Source organism: Melozone crissalis, unplaced genomic scaffold (genome assembly GCF_028551555.1).
Source record: "Melozone crissalis strain CALT ecotype California unplaced genomic scaffold, PUWL_Pcris_2 ptg000161l_1, whole genome shotgun sequence".
NCBI lineage: Eukaryota > Metazoa > Chordata > Aves > Passeriformes > Passerellidae > Melozone > Melozone crissalis.
In genome coordinates this window covers 257581-276025 of record NW_026535932.1, presented here as the reverse complement: position 1 = coordinate 276025, position 18445 = coordinate 257581, and the positions used below count along the sequence as shown (strand labels likewise).

At 54.4% G+C, this 18445-nt stretch overlaps 5 protein-coding genes across 5 annotated transcripts; 3 read left to right on the top strand and 2 right to left on the bottom strand.

Moving 5' to 3' along the window:
* Positions 1-4009: 4009 nt before the first annotated feature.
* LOC128948860 (claw keratin-like) lies at positions 4010-4357 on the bottom strand. The gene has a single exon (XM_054293622.1). The coding sequence runs from the start codon at positions 4355-4357 to the stop codon at positions 4010-4012; it is 348 nt and encodes a 115-aa protein (XP_054149597.1).
* A 2063-nt stretch (positions 4358-6420) lies between these two features.
* LOC128948842 (claw keratin-like) lies at positions 6421-6756 on the top strand. The gene has a single exon (XM_054293602.1). The coding sequence runs from the start codon at positions 6421-6423 to the stop codon at positions 6754-6756; it is 336 nt and encodes a 111-aa protein (XP_054149577.1).
* Positions 6757-8920: 2164 nt separating this feature from the next.
* LOC128948857 (claw keratin-like) lies at positions 8921-9397 on the bottom strand. Its single transcript, XM_054293619.1, has one exon. It carries the CDS (start codon positions 9395-9397, stop codon positions 8921-8923), a length of 477 nt encoding a protein of 158 aa, XP_054149594.1.
* Positions 9398-11236: 1839 nt separating this feature from the next.
* LOC128948859 (claw keratin-like) lies at positions 11237-11713 on the top strand. The gene has a single exon (XM_054293621.1). It carries the CDS (start codon positions 11237-11239, stop codon positions 11711-11713), a length of 477 nt encoding a protein of 158 aa, XP_054149596.1.
* A 3283-nt stretch (positions 11714-14996) lies between these two features.
* Positions 14997-15473, top strand: LOC128948858 (claw keratin-like). The gene has a single exon (XM_054293620.1). The coding sequence runs from the start codon at positions 14997-14999 to the stop codon at positions 15471-15473; it is 477 nt and encodes a 158-aa protein (XP_054149595.1).
* Positions 15474-18445: the final 2972 nt, after the last annotated feature.

Genomic DNA, 18445 nt, shown 5'->3' with positions numbered 1-18445 from the left:
TTTTTCAGCGAGGCTGTGTGGGAAAGCTCAAGATGGAGGATTAGGGGCAAGAACTGGCCCAAAATTTGCAATATTCCAAGGATTCCACATCCCAGGAAGAGTCCAAGGCCAGCCTGGAGAACCATGGACTGGAGGAAGGTGTGGATTAGGGTTAAGGTTAAGGTTAAGGTTAAGGTTAAGGTTAAGGCTAAGGTTATGGAGCACTGTCTCTGCACTTTCAGGGGTAGAACAGGTTGAACTTTAATTTCCTTCCAACCCAAACCCTTCCCCAACTCTGCCGTTCCTCTTTTCCTCCCTTGCAGCCTCGCCTCCCTCCTCAGGATGGAGGATTAGGGCCAAGAACTGGCCCTAAATTTGCCATGCAGCGGTGCATCAGGGGACTGTGCCATGATTTCCTGCCTCTCCCTTCCCTGCATCTCTTACTCGGGGTTTACTCACTGTCGGGACTCACCTCACGTGTTTTTTCCTCCCTTGCAGCCTCGCCTCCCTCCTCTCCAGCCCCAAGATGACTTTCTGCTACCAGCGGCAGTGTGAGGAGCCCTGCTACTCCCCGTGCAGCTACGGCACCGTCTGCAGCACCCGCAGCTACGACTGCGGCAGCCCCTGTGGCTACCAGGGCTACTACGGGAGGCTCTGTGGCTACCGCGAGTACTGCCCGAGCTTCAGCTCCCGCTACTGCTCGCCCTACTCCTCCCGCTACTTCCAGAGATACTCCTACGGCAGCTGCTACCCCTGCTACCAGTGCTGAGCCCAGCCCGGGCAGGGAAAACCCCAAAACCCGCCCTGAAGGCTCCTGGCTGGATTGATTTGACTCCTGGGTGGATTTTGCTCCTGGGTGGATTTTGCTCCATCTCATCTCTGGTTCCCTGAGCGTTTGGGATCTCTTTCATGATGTTATTCTGATTAATTAGCTTATTTTTGCTGTTCCTGCTCTTTCGGGATGAGGTTTTCGTGTGTCCGGAGGAGCTGGCTGTGCCGACCGCTCCGCTTCTCTGCTACACCAGCTTTACTCCCCAAAGTTCTGCTCTGGGGTGTAGCTACTCCTCAGTGTGTGATGGTGTGAACCTCCTGTGCTACTACCATCTGTGACTTCTTACTCTCATTAAAAGATCTTGCATCACACCACTGCCTTCTGTTGTGTTTTAATGTTCTTTATAATGATATATATATTAGTAAAAAAAAATATATATGTATATGCTAACTATATATATTTGTATACTTCCCCAATGTTCCTCCAAAACTCTTTTTTCTCCCCCTTTTTTCTCTGCTGTGTCTCTCAGCCCTCCCTGGGTTTAGTGCTGTGAAGGAAACTGGGTTTAATATTTCTTTACAAATCCCTCATTTATGGCTCTTTCCCAGCTGTGTTTAGTGGGATGCAAAACCACTCAGAAGATGAATTCCAAATCCCTAATTTCCTAGGAAATATTCCTTTAAATTTGCTTTGGGTGTGCAGGCATGGGACACAACAGCAGCTATAAATCACTGAGGCACCTTCTGGCTGCTAATTAATTAAATTTTGGGGGCTAACACCAGAAATTGGGAGAAAACTTCTTTTTCTGCAGTGCTTTTGTGCTGGCCCTGCCTTGGATTTTCCCATCTTTCCAGATGGAGAGATCTGATCTGTTACACAACAGAAAAATTCAATTTTTAGAGCAGAAAATGTCACTTTCCAGAGCAGAAATTTTCATTTTCCCTTCACTCCAGGCTCTGTTGAAATGACACCAGAAGTGTGAATTTCCCAGGCTGTTCCACTTCGTCCTGGGGAGTAGGAGCCACTCAAATTATTCATCGCTGAGGTGTCTCAGAGTCTGGGCTCAAAAGACCAATTAAACCCTCGAACCTTCATTGTGAGCTTAATTACTGCCCTTTGAACAGACAGAGGCAATCCCAGAATCCCAGAATTTGGGTGGGAAGGGACCTCTGGAGACCTCCCCAACAAGGGAACAGAGTTGGATTGGGCTCAGCGCAAAATATGGGCATAAAACCCACGGAAAACCTTTCCTTGTAAAACTGGGGGTTGTGTTTCCAGCAAATTTCAGGCTGGAAATTAAAAAAAAAAAAAAATTCCTAAGGCTTTTGATGAATTTTGATGAATTTATCGATTCAGAAGCCCAGCTCAAGTTGCTGCTCAAGCTGTATCCTGGTCTCTAAATTCAGCTGCAGCTGGTCATAATTTTAATATTTTCTCTAATTATCTCTAATCGATAAAGTCTGGGAGTTGCAAATTCCCAAATAAAAACTGGAAAGCTTTCTGTGTCTCAGGGTGCACAAGTGAGACCATGTGAGAATAAAATAAATTAATAAATTCTGCTGTCTCAGCCCTGATTTGACTACTTTAACAAGGGTTGAAGAAAGAATTAAAATTAATGCAATTTTAACATATTTTGCTCACTCCAGAAAGTCTAAGGATAAAACTAGCAATAAATCCAGATTTGGAGGATGAAGAGACAAAGCAGTTCATTGTCATGGCTGTTTGTGCAGAGCCACAATTGAATGGAAAATTTCAAAGGAATAAAATAAATTCTGACTAAAGCCAACATCGAACTGCCTCAACTCGTACCTTTGAAGTGACTCTTTTTCAATAATGAAGCAGCTGAGAAGAGAATTGTGCTTTTAATAGATTAATAACAGCTTATAAATACATTAAACAGCATCTGAACTGCTGCTTTGAACTGCCAAAATTAAGTGAAGACATTGTAACTTTTTATTGAAGGACCACAAAGGAATAAATAACTTAATTGATACTGTTCCCTTCAAGTCTTGGAATAGGGGTAATGACTCATTTCCATCCTTTGTGTGCTGCAAAAGGAAAATGTGAGAGCTGACGAGGATCTCACAAACCTTGTTCATTCATGGATGATAAATGTGGGGCCTTGGGCTTCATTTGGGGAACAATTTTATCCTGGGAAGGGTGATCAGGACTGGAAGGGGCTGCTCAGGGAGGTTTGGGGTCCCCACCCCTGGAATTATCCAAGGAACCAGTGGAAATGGCATTGGACCCCTGGGAGGGGTGGCACGGTGGGGATCGGCCAAAAATTGGATGATGATTTGGAGATTTTAAAAACCAGAATGGTTCTGGGATCCTGTGAACATATCCCAGCTCAACATGGACCATCAGAGGAGCAAACCCAGAAAAACCAACCAAAATCCAAACGTTTGCAGCAATGCAGATTCTTTATTGTGAATGAAAAGCCCACAGGTGCTGTCAGACTGATGGGAGAGCAGGTTTAGGTGGGACATTGGCCAGGAATTCCTCCCTGTGAGGATGAAGAGGCCTTGGGATGGATTTCCCGGAGAAGTTGGGGCTGCCCCATCCCTGTCAGAGTCCAAGGCCACGTTGGACAGGGCTTGGAGCAGCCTGGGACAGTGGAAAATGTCCCTGCCCACAGCACAGGGTGGAATGGGATGAGTTTGAAGCACCCTTCCAACCCAAATCCTCCTGTGATTCCATGATCAGACATCCCACACCATCCCTCAGTTAGAGACTCATTTACGGCCAGCATGAAGAAATCCATGACAAAAGCAAATATTTTGTGCAATGCAGATTCTTTATTTTGAGTTAAAAAGCCCACAGGCACTGTCAGCGAGAGACAAACCAGCAACAACGCGATGGAAACACGAAAATCCCAAGGCAGCAGCAGCAGCAGCAGCAGCAGCAGCAGCGAGGCGCAGCCCAGGGCTGCACCCCAGAGGTTGCCCCCTGCCAGGGCAGCACCGGGGCTCGGGGCTGGGCAGAGCAGGGCAGAGCCTGAGCCGAGGCTGGGCACAGCTGCCTGGGGGTGCAGAGAGGGGGAGCAGCTTTTGGGGGCAGCGCTGGCAAGGCCAAAGGCGCCGGCCGAGGCTCTGCAGGGTCACACACAGGGAAAGGGACCCTGCAGCTCCCGGGGCTGCCGGGCCGGCCCTGAGCAGGGGCTGCAGCTTCAGCCCGGCTCAGGGGGCACAAGGCAGCAGGGGCTGCTGGAGGATCCGGCGGGCAGGGGCAGCGCTGAGCTCCGCCGGGGTTTGGGCTTTAGCAGGGCCCGCAGGAGCCCCCGAAGGAGCGGGAACCACGGCCACAGCTGCCATAACCCCCAAAACCTCCATAACCCCCAAAGCCCCCATAGCCCCCAGAGCCCCCACGGCTCCCAAAGGCGCCCCCGGAGCCGGTTCCCACGTAGGGAGCTCCAGCTGAGCCCACGACGCTCTGCTGCGGGAAGGAGCTGAGGATGGGCCCGGGGAAGGTGATCACTGAGGCCGGGGGCTGGATGACCACCGTGGAGTCGGGGCACTGCCGCACGCAGGGCTCGTTGCTGGTGTCAGCCAGAGGGGCCGGGGTGGCCACCCCGCAGCTGGGAACGCACAGGCTGGAGCAGGACATCCTTCGGTTTGGTGGGTAGAGCTGCAAGACAAGGCACGGACACAGCTCACACCAAGGACTCGGCCCGAAGCCCAGCTGCTGCTCTGGCCCACTTGGAGCCCATGTACCAGGATGCATTCTGGCTCACCCCAGGAGTTCCCAGCACAGACCTGGCATGGCTGGAGCAGCTCCTGGCATCCCCTGTTGGCCTCAAAACCCCCGGCTCCTGATGCTCATGGCAGTGAAGAAAAACTCCCTCATCCCAACCACCCGGCTCGCCGGGGCCTTGAGCCCGCTAGTGGAACCCCAACCATCCCAACTCTGCCCTGGGACAGCTCAGGGAGAGAGATTTCCCAGGGAATCCAGAACCAGATATTCCTTGGGAATTCCACAGCCAGATATTCCTTGGGAATTCCACAGCCAGAAATTCCTTGGGAATTCCACAGGCAGAGATTCCCCAGGGAAGGAGCAGAGGAGGAAGAGAGGACAGAGGGAAGACTCGCACTCACCACAGCGATCAATGAGCAGATTCGAGTGAGGAGAGCGGGATGGAGCCCTGTGGAGCTCTCGGACCTTTTATACACCCCAGAGTGCCTGGGGCATTGTCCAGGGGGTGGGGGCAAACTCCAGCAATTAGGAATTCAAGCAGACAAGTTAAATGGCGCAGCTAATGATAGGGAATAGTTGTTTGTCATCTCCTTTTTGGAGATATTGCTGTACAAACATGCCTGGACAGATGGGATGAACAGCAGGGGCCCATCATTACATGACAGACACGGTGCTGCTGGAACTCAGCTGACAGCCTCAATAAACCCTAGTTTGCCCCTAATCCCTCACTTTGCTTACAAAGGATCCTGTGGACATTGCAGTGCCCAGTCTGGCCGTGACTCTAAGCCAGACAAGCCCAGCTGGGACTGTCCTGGTCCACAGCCAGGGCCAGTCTGGCTCTGGGGAGCTCAACCAACACCCCCTGTGTCAGATCGTGGACAATTCAAAACACCCAGGACAATGCAAAACCCCCAGGAGGGTTCAACCAAGAGCCAGCTTGCAGACATGGGGCCAGAGGACCCACAGGGACCCTTCAGGACACCTGTGGTGTCTCCTCTGTCAAGGCTGATGCAGGCTTCACCCCACAACTCTCCCCTTCCCTGGGGGCTTGGGGTTCCACAAGTGGGATCTGCACCATATTTGAGGCCATCAAGGGAAACGGGGACATGGAAACACCAATGTCCTCCAAAACACGGTAAACGTTACTCTAACCCTAACCCAAACCCGTGCCTAACACAAAACCAAACCCAAAACCAAACCCAAACCCAAACCCAACGCTAATCCTAAGGCTAATCCTAACCCTAACCAAAACCCTAACCCTAACCCTAACCCTAACCCTAACCCTAACCCTAACACTAACAATTCACAGACATGTCAGGGGACCCCAAAACCTGGCCATGGACATTTTTGCTGGCACTGGCACTGGATGGGATTTGGGAGACACCCCGAGAGTGGCTTCTGCTTTGCCCAAGCCGCCGCTGCCTGTTTACCAGCCTGTAAAAGTGCGATAATGACAGGGGTGATGGCTGGGGCAGCGTTTCAACGCTGCTGCAAGATGCCAGGAATTGTTCTCTGTAAGCAAAGTGAGGAATTAGGGACAAACCTGGGTTTATTGGGGCTGTGAGCTGAGTGAACTCCAGTAGCACCCTGTCTGTCATGTAATGATGGGTCATGGCTGACCTGGCAAGTGCCTCTCTCCTGTCCACTCCTTTCCACACCAATGTCCACAATGAAGGGGGGGTGATGACAGAATTTTTCAGCGTCCCTTCACTTTATGGAGCGTCTCAGTGTGAATTTCTAATTACTGGAGGGGGGGTCTGTCCGCACCCCCAGACAATGCCCGGGGCTCTCTGGGGTGTATAAAAAGGCCGAGCTCCTTGCACAGCTCCATCCGCACTTCTCCACTTGACTCTCCTCATCACCCAGGTAAGAGCAGCTCTCCGAAGCCTCTTGGGGATCACTCTCTGTCTCCTTCCATGCAATTCCTCCCTCACACCTTTGCCTCTTTTTTCCAGAAACCTTTCCAAGTCTCAAGGATGTCCTGCTGTGTCCCCACCTGCGGCGTGGCCACCCCGGCCCCTCTGGCTGACACCAGCAACCAGCCCTGCGTAAGGCAGTGCCCCGACTCCACGGTGGTCATCCAGCCCCCGGCCTCGGTGGTCACCTTCCCTGGGCCCATCCTCAGCTCCTTCCCGCAGCAGAGCTCTGTGGGCTCGGCCGGAGTTCCCTTCATTGGAGGCGGCCTCGGTGGCTCCTCCGGACGCCGTGGGGGCTCTGGGGGCTCCGGTGGCTTTGGAGGACTTGGAGGTTATGGAGGATTCGGAGGTTTTGGGGGCAGCTGCGGCGGCTCCAGAAGCTGCGGGCCCTGCTAAGCGCCAGCGCCATCCCTGATCCAGAAGAGCTCCAGAAACGCGCACAGCCCATCCCCGCACGCCAAGGCCCGAAGCAAAGACACACCGACAGACTGACAGACAGAGAGACAGACATCCCCCGGTGCCTTCCAGCCGCTCTTGGAGCCCCACAATGATCGCTGCCCGCTCCCGGCACAGCCCCAGCTCGACTCCTGCTCTGCCCATGTCCCCCCACCCCCGGGACATGCGGGGAGAACTCGGCCGGGGCCTCGCTCCGCTGCCGCCCCCCTGCCTTGCACGACAATAAAAGCTGCCTCGCATTGCAATGTTCACCGCCTCTCTCGGCTGCTCTTTGCTCCGTACCCGCTGCCCAGCCCGGCCCGGGCGGTTCCGTGAGGGTCCCGGGAGGGTTCCGGGAGGGTTCGAGCAGCCTTGCTCAGACACGGTAGATCAGAAGCCCCCAGCAGCTGCATGGGCTCCTCCTGCCCATCCTTGCCCTCCCCAGCCCTACAGCAGAGTCCCCCCAAGCCCGACCCTGCCCAGCCCCTGGCACGGGGCCTCTGCCCATCCCTGCCCGGCTCCAGCCCTTACCGGCTCCTCTCTGCAGCCCCAAAGGAGCCCCGGACCCACTGCCAGCCCCCTGCTCTTGGGACACCCCCTGAGGGATGCCTGGGGCCCCAGGGCTGTGGGGATTGAGGTGTGAGTGGAGCCCCCCAAGGGATGCCTGGAATTCCAGGGCTGTGGGGATTGGGGACGAGTTGAGCCCCCCGAGGGATGCCTGGGGTCCCAGGGGTGTGGGGATTGGGGAGTGAGTGGAGCCTCCTGAGGGAATCGATGATTTGCAGGAATAAACACGCTCTAAAACTTTTGGAAAGTTGTAAAGCTGATATGTTTATTACAGCGCTGGATGCTTGTGGGAATTGTTTCTCTTAATAGGACACACGTACATCTGGGAACACCAGATCCTTTTTTAATTCCGTCTCAAATACATATCCATGCAATTTTATAATAGGTTCATACATATTCATTTTGCTGATTTTCTGTGACATTTGCCAATAATTTTTTCCTTTATCGGAAAGAATTCTTGGGTCATTTTGTCCCTGCTTTCCACAGCAGCATCTCTATTTGTTTCAGAGTTCAATGGGACAGAGTAGGAAATAATATTGTCTACAATGCATCTACAAGAACGTAAAGAAAATATGAGATCTCAATACCAAGGAGTTTTTGGTGTTAATAAGGGAAGAAATTTTCAGGCATATCAATACGCAATAGAAGGGACATCAGGGGGATGGGAACTCAAAGCTTCTGCTCCAAGAACTCCCCTGGACTGAACCCTGTGGTCATTCCATGGTGTGGAGAGGAGACTGGGCAAGATCTGCTTGGATCTGTCTCCTCCCTTCGCAGCTGCCACCACCTCCAGCTGCACATGCCAGGACACCTGGGACATGCAGAGCTCATCCTGCATTTCCCTGCACATTTCCATGGGACCGAGCAATCCCAACCCTGTGTGGGAGAGGATTTACAGAGGTTTCTGTAAGCCAGAGAGAAGTTTGAGAAGAGGATCCATGTTCATGGAAGAGTTTCTGTAAAGCCCTCATGGCCCTTTCCCATCCTCAGCAAGGGCTTTTGGGTTTTCTGCATTTCCTGCTGCTGGGAGACCTGGGAGAGCACGGGGATGGGAGCCTCCCAGAGCCAGCAGGGTCTGACGTCCCCAGCTGGGACACACAGAGCCAGCTGTGCCCGGGCCCCAGGGCACTGCCCAGGGGCATTGCAACAGCACAGCAGACACCCAAGAGATTGGGCAGTGGGAAAAGCCAAGAAGAAGGAAAACCAGAAGTCAACATTTCAATGCAAGACAGCTTTTATTGCAGGGGGAGGGCAGGAGGGGCTGGGCAGCAGAGCAGGATCATGGCCAAGGGCATCCCATGGCCGGGCCCTGGGCACAGCCAGGTCAGCAGGAGCAGCCCCAGGAGAGGCTCTGGGACCACCAGGGCACCAGGAGCCCCTCGGAGATGCTCAGGCAAGGAAGGGACAAGGCAGAACTGCTTCCCAAGCTGGCACCAGGCTCCCGAGCTGCAGAGCCCGGCCAGGCCCAAAGAATTCTGGTCCACAGAGCATCGGGTCGGGATGCGCCAGGGTTTCTCCTGGAGCTCTTCTTGGTCTGAGGCCGCGCTGGGGCTGGGGCTTAGCAGGGCCCGCAGTTGCCATTGAGGTAGCGGTGGCCGCTGCTCCAGCCGCCGTAGCCGCAGTTACCAAGGCCTCCATAGCCCCAGCCTCCGTAGCCTCCGCATCCCCAACCGCCGTAGCCTCCACGGCCTCCATAGCCCCAACCCCCATAGAGACCACGGCTTCCATAGCCCCAGCCTCCATAACCTCCATAGCCCCCAAGGGCCCCGTAGCCCCCATAGCCCCCATAGCCCCCACGGCTCCCAAAGGCGCCCCCGGAGCCGGCTCCCACGTAGGGAGCTCCAGCCGAGCCCACGGCGCTCTGCTGAGGGAAGGAGCTGAGGATGGGCCCGGGGAAGGTGATCACTGAGGCCGGGGGCTGGATGACCACCGTGGAGTCGGGGCACTGCCGCACGCAGGGCTCGTTGCAGGTGTCAGCCAGAGGGGCCGGGGTGGCCACCCCGCAACTGGGGACGCATAGGCTGGAGCAGGACATCCTTCGGTTTGGTTGGTAGAGCTGCAAGACAAGGCATGGCCATGGCTCACACCAAGGACTCAACCCAAAACACAGGACCCACTCTGGCTCATCCCAGGAATTCTGAACTGCTCCCCATTCCATCCAAGCTCCTACTCACATCCCCTGCTGCCCTCACCATCCCTGAGTCTTGCTTGCCCATGGGAATTAAGAAGACTTTGACATACAAACAAGGAAAGTCCTCAAGCTTTCAAAGCCCTTGGTCCCCTGGTAGAACCCCAACCATCCCAACTCTGCTCTAGGAGATCAAGAGGAACCCACAGCCAAAGGTTCCTCCAGAAAGCCTCAAAGATTCCCTGAGAAACCCAGGGATGAAGAAGGAAAGACGAGGGAAGGCTTGGACTTACCAAGGTGATAAGGCAAGTCAAGCGGTGGAAGGTGGATAGAGCTCTGTGGAACTTCTGGACCTTTTATACATCTCTCAAAGGGCCTGGGGGCATCACGAAAGGGAGCGGTGGCAAAAAAACCAGGTAATTAGGAATTCACGGTGACAAGCTTCATCAGAGAGATAGTGATGCAATTCAATTATACACCTCAACATCAGGGAGATTGCTGTGGAAACGTGCCGCGGACAGATGGGAGGCGATGGGAGGAACACCTGTGGCCCATTATTAGGTGACAGACCCTGCTCTGTCCCCAATCCTTAACTTTGTTTACAAAGAATCCTGAGCATCATTTGGGACACGGCTGTGCACAGTCCTGCCACCCTGTGCCCCAGTCCCCCATGTCCCTGAGCCAGCTGTGCCCAGCTGGGTCTGTCCTGGGCCATGGCCAGTGACAGTCTGGCTCTGGGGGACTTGGCCAACACCCCCTGTGTCAGACTTTAGGGCCAGCTGGACAATGCAAACCCTCCAAGAGCGTCCAAGCAGGACCTAGCTTGCAGAAATGGGGCCGGAGAAGCCCCAGGGACCCTTCAGCTCCTCCCATGGTTTCCCCTCTGTCACAGCTGACCTGGGCTCTGTCCCACTGATCTTCACCTTCCCTGGGTGTTTGGGGTTCCAACAATGGGATCTGACCCCTCTGTGGGGACACCAAGGGAAATTAGGACATTGGGAACCGAGTGTCCTCCAGAACCACTTAACCCTAACCCTATCCTTGACCCTAACCCTAATTCTAATAATTCACATACGGATCAGGGGACCCCAAAGCTGGCCATGAACACTTTTGCTGGCACTGGCAGTGGGTGGGATTTGGGAGACACCCCGAGAGTGGCTTCTGCTTTGCCCAAGCTGCCGCTGCCTCTGTTTACCAGCCCGTAAAAGGGCGATAATGACAGGGGTGATGGCTGGGGCAGCACTTCAAAGCTGCTGCAAGATGCCAGGAATTGTTCTCTGTAAGCAAAGTGAGGGATTAGGGACAAACCTGGGTTTATTGGGGATGTGAGCTGACTGAGCTGAGGCGGCATGGTGTCGGTCATGTAATGATGGATCACGGCTGTCCCTCCCGTCACTTCCTTCATGTCCAGGACACGTTTTCACACCTGTGTCCCCAAGGAGGGGATGTCATGGAATTATCTTGCAACATTATCTCTCTGATCAAGCTTGTCAGCTTGAATTCCTAATTACTCGGGGTTTTTTTGTCACCGCCCCCTTTCCTGAAGCTCCAGGCTCTCTGGGGTGTATAAAAGGGCTGAGCTCCTTGCACAGCTCCATCCACACTTCTCCACTTGACTCCTCTCATCACTTCGGTAAGTGCAGCTGTCCGAAGCTTCTTGGAGACCTCTCTCTGGGAAATTCCTTCCTCACACCTTTACCTCTTTCTTCCCTGGGTGTTTTCCAGAAGCCTTTCCTAGTCTCAACGATGTCCTGCTCCAGCCTGTGCGTCCCCAGCTGCGGGGTGGCCACCCCGGCCCCTCTGGCTGACACCTGCAATGAGCCCTGCGTGCGGCAGTGCCCCGACTCCACAGTGGTCATTCAGCCCCCGGCCTCGGTGATCACCTTCCCCGGGCCCATCCTCAGCTCCTTCCCGCAGCAGAGCGCCGTGGGCTCAGCTGGAGCTCCCTACGTGGGAGCCGGCTCCGGGGGTGCCTTTGGGAGCCGTGGGGGCTATGGGGGCTATGGGGGCTACGGGGCCCTTGGGGGCTATGGAGGTTATGGAGGCTGGGGCTATGGAAGCCGTGGTCTCTATGGGGGTTGGGGCTATGGAGGCCGTGGAGGCTACGGCGGTTGGGGATGCGGAGGCTACGGAGGCTGGGGCTATGGAGGCCTTGGTAACTGCGGCTACGGCGGCTGGAGCAGTGGCCACCGCTACCTCAATGGCAACTGCGGGCCCTGCTAAGCCCCGGCTCCAGTGCGGCCTCAGACCAAGAAGAGCTCCAGGACAAACCCCGGCACATCCCGACCCGACGCTCTGTGGACCGAAACCCTATGCATATGGCCGGGCTCTGCAGCTCGGGAGCCTGGTGCCAGCTTGGGAAGCAGTTCTGCCTTGTCCCTGCCCTGCCTGAGCATCTCCGAGGGGCTCCTGGTGCCCTGGTGGTTCAAGAGCCTCTCCTGGGGCTGCTCCTGCTGACCTGGCTGTGCCCAGGGCCAGGCCATGGGATGCCCTTGGTCATGACCCTGCTCTGCTGCCCAGTTCATCCTGCCCCCCCCCCCCCGCAATAAAAGCTGTCTTGCATTGAAATGTTGACTCCTGGTTTTCCTTCTTCTTGCCCTTTTCCCACTGCCCAAACTCCTGGGTGTGTGCTGTGCTGTTGCAATGCCCCTGGGCAGTGCCCTTAGGCCCGGGCACAGCTGGTTCTGTGTGTCCCAGCTGGTGATGTCCTGTTGTCCAACCCTGCTGGCTCTGGGGGCCTCATCCCCCCCAGGTCCCCGTGCTCTCCCAGTGTCAGGAAACTCAAGACATCCCCAAATCCCTCACTGAGGATGGGAAAGGGCCATGAGGGCCTTGCAGAACCTCTTCCAAGTCCTCAGCCCAAGCAGCAAAGCTGACATCATCTCTGGGACTGGGCTGTCTTGGTTGAGATGGTCACAACACAAATCAACACTCCATTTTCAGAAGGCTTCGAACCATTTGTATTATACCATGCATGCCTTTATACATTCTTACAAAACTCGTAACTTTACACACTGATTGGTCACAAGAGACAAACAAAGTGCTCATTGCAATAGGCAGTTGCAGGATTCTCTTATTTCTCCTTTCTTTTTCAGTTTCTATGTCAAGGACCATGGTAGGAAATTCTCTCAGAGGCGAATACGGCTCCTCTTCTCAAACTTCTCTCTGGCTCACAGAAGTCACTGTAAAACCTTTTCCACACAGGCCTAGGACTGGTCAGTCACATGGAAAGGTGCAGGGAAATGCACCATGAGCTCTGCATGTCCCAGGTGTCCTGACCTGTCAAGCTGGAAGTGGTGGCAGCTGCGAAGGGAGGAGACAGACCCCAGCAGATCTTGCCCAGTCTCCTCTCCACACCATGAAATGACCACAGGGTTCAGTCCCGTGGAGCTCTTGGAGCAGAAGCTTTGAGTTCCCATCCCTCTGAGGTCCCTTCTATTGCCTATTGATCTGTCTGAAAATTTCTTCTCTTATTAACATCAAAATATGTAATCTTGAACTCTCAGGGTTCGAGGTAACATATTTGCTTTAAGTTCATATAGGTCCATTTTAGACGATATTATTTCATACTCTGTCCCTTTGAACTCTGAAACAAACAGAGTGGCTGCTACAGAGAGCAGGGTTAAAATGACCCAGAAATAATTCCTGATAAATGAAAAAATTATTGGCAAATGTCACACAAAATCAGTAAAATGAACAAGTACGAACCTATTGTAAAATTGCATGCATATGTGTTTGAGACGGATATTAAAAAGGATCTAGAGTTCCCAGAGGTACACACGTGCTATTAAGAGAAACGATTCCCACATGAGTCCAGTGCTGTAATAAACATACCATCTTTACAACTTTCAAAAACTTGTACAGTTTGTTTGTTTCATCATATCACCGAGTCCCTGGGGGGCTCCACTCGCCCCCCAGTCCCCATGGCCCCGGGACTCCCAAGGGCAGGGGGCTGGCGGTGGGCTCAGAGCAAAGAGCAGCCAAGAGAGGCAGTGACCATTGCAATGTGATGCAGGTTTTATTTCTGTGCGGGGCAGGGGGGCGCAGCAGCGGAGCGGGGCCCCGGCCGAGCGCTCCCCACTTGGGCAGAGCGGGGAGCCAAGATGGTGCCATGCTGAGAGCGGGCAGCGATCGGTGCGGGGCTGCAAGAGCAGCTGGGGGATGTCTGTCTGTCTGTCTGTCTGTCGATGTGTCATTGCTTTAGGCCTTGGCATGGGGAGATGGACTGTGCGTGTTCCTGGAGCTCTTCTGGATCAGGAATGGCAGCCTCTGGAGCAGCCGCAGCTGCCCCCAAAACCGCTGAATCCTCCATAACCTCTGAATGCCCCAAAGCCACCCGAGCTGTGGGTTAGGGTTAGGGTTAGGGTTAGAGGATTCTGGTGGACATTGTGTTTTCCATGTCCCCGTTTCCCTTGATGGCCCCACAGAGGAGGCAGATCCCACTGACTATAATCCAAACCACCAGGGAACCTGGAGATCAGTGGGACAGAGCCCTCTACCCTCATGACACAATGGACACCATTGGACGAGCTTAAAGGTCCCTATGGTCCCTCTTGCTCCGTTTCTGCAAGCTGGGTCCTACTTGAGCCTTCCTGGAGGGTTTGCATTGTCCAGCTGGCCCTAAAGTCTGACACAGAGGTTGTTGGTTGAGCCCCCCAGAGCCAGACTGGCTTTGGCCATGGACCAGGTCAGGCTGAGCTGGGCACAGCTTCCTCAGTGGTGCAGGGGGCTGGGGCTCAGGGTGGCCCGGCTGGGCACAGCCGTGTCCCAAAGGATGCTTGGGATTCTTTGTAAGCAAAGCGAGGGATTAGGGACAGAGCAGGGTCTGTCACCTAATAATGGGCCACAGGTGTTCCTCCCATCACCTCCCATTGGTCCACGGCACGTTTCCACAGCAATCTCCCTGATGTTGAGGTGTATAATTGTATTGCATCATTATCTCTTTGATGAACTTGTCAGCATGAATTCCTAATTACCTGGATTTTTTGCCACCGCTCCCTTTCGTGATGCCCCCAGGCCCTTTGGGAGATGTATAAAAGGTCCAGAAGTTCCACAGAGCTCTATCCACCTTCCACTGCTTGACTCGCCTTATCACCTTGGTAAGTCCAAGCCTTCCCTCGTCTTTCCTTCTTCATCCCTGGCTTTCTCAGGGAATCTTTGGGGCTTTCTGGAGGAACCTTTGGCTGTGGGTTCCTCTTGCTCTCCTAGAGCAGAGTTGGGATGGTTGGGGTTCTACCAGGGGACCAAGGGCTTCGGAACCTTGAGGAATTTGCTAGTTTGGATGTCAAAGTCTTCTTAATTCCAAATCGCAAGCAAGACTCAGGGATGGTAAGGGCAGCAAGGGATGTGAGCAGGAATTTGAAGGGAATATGGTTTGGATCAGAATGCCTGGGATGAGGCAGAATGAGTCCTGGAACACAGGGGAGAGCAACTGGGCTTTGGGTTGAGTCCTTGGTGTGAGCCATGGCCATGCCTTGTCTTGCAGCTCTCCCAACCAAACCGAAGGATGTCCTGCTCCAGCCTGTGCGTCCCCAGCTGCGGGGTGGCCACCCCGGCCCCTCTGGCTGACACCTGCAACGAGCCCTGCGTGCGGCAGTGCCCCGACTCCACGGTGGTCATCCAGCCCCCGGCCTCGGTGATCACCTTCCCCGGGCCCATCCTCAGCTCCTTCCCGCAGCAGAGCGCCGTGGGCTCAGCCGGAGCTCCCTACGTGGGAGCCGGCTCCGGGGGCGCCTTTGGGAGCCGTGGGGGCTATGGGGGCTATGGGGGCTACGGGGCCCTTGGGGGCTATGGAGGTTATGGAGGCTGGGGCTATGGAAGCCGTGGTCTCTATGGGGGTTGGGGCTATGGAGGCCGTGGAGGCTACGGCGGTTGGGGATGCGGAGGCTACGGAGGCTGGGGCTATGGAGGCCTTGGCAACTGCGGCTACGGCGGCTGGAGCAGCGGCCACCGCTACCTCAATGGCAACTGCGGGCCCTGCTAAGCCCCAGCCCCAGCGCGGCCTCAGACCAAGAAGAGCTCCAGGAGAAACCCCGGCACATCCCTGTGGAACAAAACCCTTTGGACATGGCCGGGCTCTGCAGCTCGGGAGCCTGGTGCCAGCTTGGGAAGCAGTTCTGCCTTGTCCCTGCCCTGCTTGAGCATCTCCGAGGGGCTCCTGGTGTCCTGGTGGTCCCAGAGGCTCTCCCAGCGCTGCTGCTGCTGACCTGGCTGCGCCCAGAGCCAGGCCATGGGATGCCCTTGGCCATGATCCTGCTCTGCTGCCCAGCCCCTCCTGCTCTCCCCCTGCAATAAAAGCTGTCTTGCATTGAAATCTTGACTCCTGGTTTTCCTTCTTCTTGCCCTTTTCCCACTGTCCAATCTCCTGGGTGTGTGCTGTGCTGTTGCAATGCCCCTGGAGCCTGGGCACAGCTGGCTCTGTGTGTCCCAGCTGTGGATGTTCGACACTGCTGGCTCTGGGGAGCTCATCCCCCCCAGGTCCCCGTGTTCTCCAAGCAGCAGGAAACGCAGAAAATCCCAAATCCCTCACTGAGGATGGGACAGGGCCACGAGGGCCTTGCAGAACCTCTTCCAAATCCTCAGCCCAAGCAGCAAAGCTGACATCACCTCTGGGACTGGGCTGTCTTAGTTGAGATGGTCACAACACAAATCAATACTCCATCTTCAGAAGGCTTCAAACCATTCTTATTACACCATGCATACTTTTATACATTCTTTCAAAACTCATAACTTTACACACTGTTTGGTCACAAGAGACAAACAAAGTGCTCATTGCAATAGGCAGTTGCAGGATTCTCTTATTTCTTCTTTCTTTTTCAGTTTCTATGTCAAGGACCTTGGTAAGAAATTCTCTCAGGTATCAATACGGCTCCTCTTCTCAAACTTCTCTCTGGCTCACAGAAGTCACTGTAAAACCTTTTCCACACAGGCCTAGGACTGGTCAGTCACATGGAAAGGTGCAGGGAGATGCACCATGAGCTCTGCATGTCCCAGGTGTCCTGGCATGTCCAGCTGGAGGTGGTGGCAGCTGGGAAGGGAGGAGACAGATCCAAGCAGATCTTGCCCAGTCTCCTCTCCACACCATGGAATGACCACAGGGTTCAGTCCCGTGGAGTTCTTGGAGCTGAAGCTTTGAGTTCCCATCCCTCTGAAGTCCCTTCTATTGTGTATTGATCTGACTGAAAATTTATTCCCTAATTAAGACCAAAAACACCCTGGGATTGAGATTTCATATTTGCTTTAATTTAATATAGATCAATTTTGGACAATATTAGTTCATACTCTGTCCCCTTGAACTCTGAAATAGAGAGGCTGCTATGGAAAGCAGGGTCAAAATGACCCAGGAATTCTTTCTGATAAAGGAAAAAAGTCTCGGCAAATGTCACACAAAATCAGTAAAATAAACAAGTACGAACCTATTGTAAAATTGCATGGATATGTATTTGAGAGGGAAATACAAAAAGATCTGGAGTTCCCAGAGGTTTGCATTTCCTATTAAGAGAAAAAATTGCTACATGCGTCCAGCACTGTAATAAACACATCAGGTTTACAACTTCCAAAAAGTTGCAGAGTTTGTTTGTTTCTGTAAATCACCGGGTCCCTGGGGGGCTCCACTCGTCCTCAATCCCCATGGCCACGGCGCTACAGGCATCCCTCAGGGGTGTCCCAATGGCAGGGGGCTGACCGTGGGCCCAGAGCAAAGAGCAGCCGAGAGAGGTGGTGAACACTGCAATGCGAGGCAGCTTTTATTGCCGTGCGGGGCAGGGGAGTGGCAGCGGAACGGGACCCCAGTTGAGCCCTCGCTGCGTGTCCCAGGCAGAGCAGGAGCAGAGCTGGGGCTGTGACGGGAGTGGGCAGCGGTCGCTGAGGGGCTCCGTGCCCTGCGGGAAGGGGCCAGGCGATGTCTGTCTGTCTGTCTCTCTGTCTGACTGTCTGTCTCACAGTGTGTCCCTGCTTCAGGCCTTGGCGTGCGGGGATGGACTGGGGGGGTTCCTGGAACTCTTCTGGATCAGGGATGGCACTGGGGCTCAGCAGAGCCCACAGTGTCTGGACCTGCAGCAGTTGCCCCCAAAACCTCTGAATCCTTCATAACTTCCGAATCCCGCAAAGCCACCGAAGCTGTGGGCTAGGGCTAGGGCTAGGGCTAGGGCTAGGGCTAGGGCTAGGGTTAGGGTTAGGGTTAGGTTTGGGTAAGGGGGTTCTGGAGGACATTGTGGTTTCCATGTCCCAGTTTCCCTTGATGTCCCCACAGAGGAGGCAAATCCCACTGGTGATACCACAAACCCCCAGGGAAGGTGGAGGTCAGTGGGCCAGAGTCATAGACCCTCATGACACAATGGACACTACTGGAGGACCTAAAGGGTCCCTACGGCCCCTCTGGCCCCGTTTCTGCTAGCTGGGTCCTACTTGAGCCTTTCTGCAGGGTTTGCATTGTCCAGCTGGCCCTAAAGTCTGACACAGAGGTTGTTGGTTGAATTCACCACAGCCAGACTGGCTTTGGCCATGGCCCAGGTCAGGCTGAGCTGGGCACGGCTTCCTCAGTGGCACGGCATCTGGAGGACAGAGTGGCCAGGCTGGGCACAGCCATGTCGCAAATGATGCTCGGGATTCTTTGTAAGCAAAGCGAGGGATTAGGGACAGAGCAGGGTCTGTCACCTAATAATGGGCCACAGGTGTTCCTCCCATCACCTCCCATTGGTCCACGGCACGTTTCCACACCAATCTCCCTGATGTTGAGGTGTATAATTGTATTGCATCATTATCTCTTTGATGAACTTGTCAGCGTGAATTCCTAATTACCTGTTTTTTTTGCCACCGCTCCCTTTCGTGATGCCCCCAGGCCCTTTGGGAGATGTATAAAAGGTCCAGAGGTTCCACAGAGCTCTATCCACCTTCCACCGCTTGACTTGCCTTATCACCTTGGTAAGTCCAAGCCTTCCCTCGTCTTTCCTTCTT

Bases quoted from the DNA above. Each gene is read 5' to 3' on its own strand.
- LOC128948860 (XM_054293622.1), bottom strand. From the start codon at position 4,357: ATGTCCTGCTCCAGCCTGTGCGTTCCCAGCTGCGGGGTGGCCACCCCG.
- LOC128948842 (XM_054293602.1), top strand. From the start codon at position 6,421: ATGTCCTGCTGTGTCCCCACCTGCGGCGTGGCCACCCCGGCCCCTCTG.
- LOC128948857 (XM_054293619.1), bottom strand. From the start codon at position 9,397: ATGTCCTGCTCCAGCCTATGCGTCCCCAGTTGCGGGGTGGCCACCCCG.
- LOC128948859 (XM_054293621.1), top strand. From the start codon at position 11,237: ATGTCCTGCTCCAGCCTGTGCGTCCCCAGCTGCGGGGTGGCCACCCCG.
- LOC128948858 (XM_054293620.1), top strand. From the start codon at position 14,997: ATGTCCTGCTCCAGCCTGTGCGTCCCCAGCTGCGGGGTGGCCACCCCG.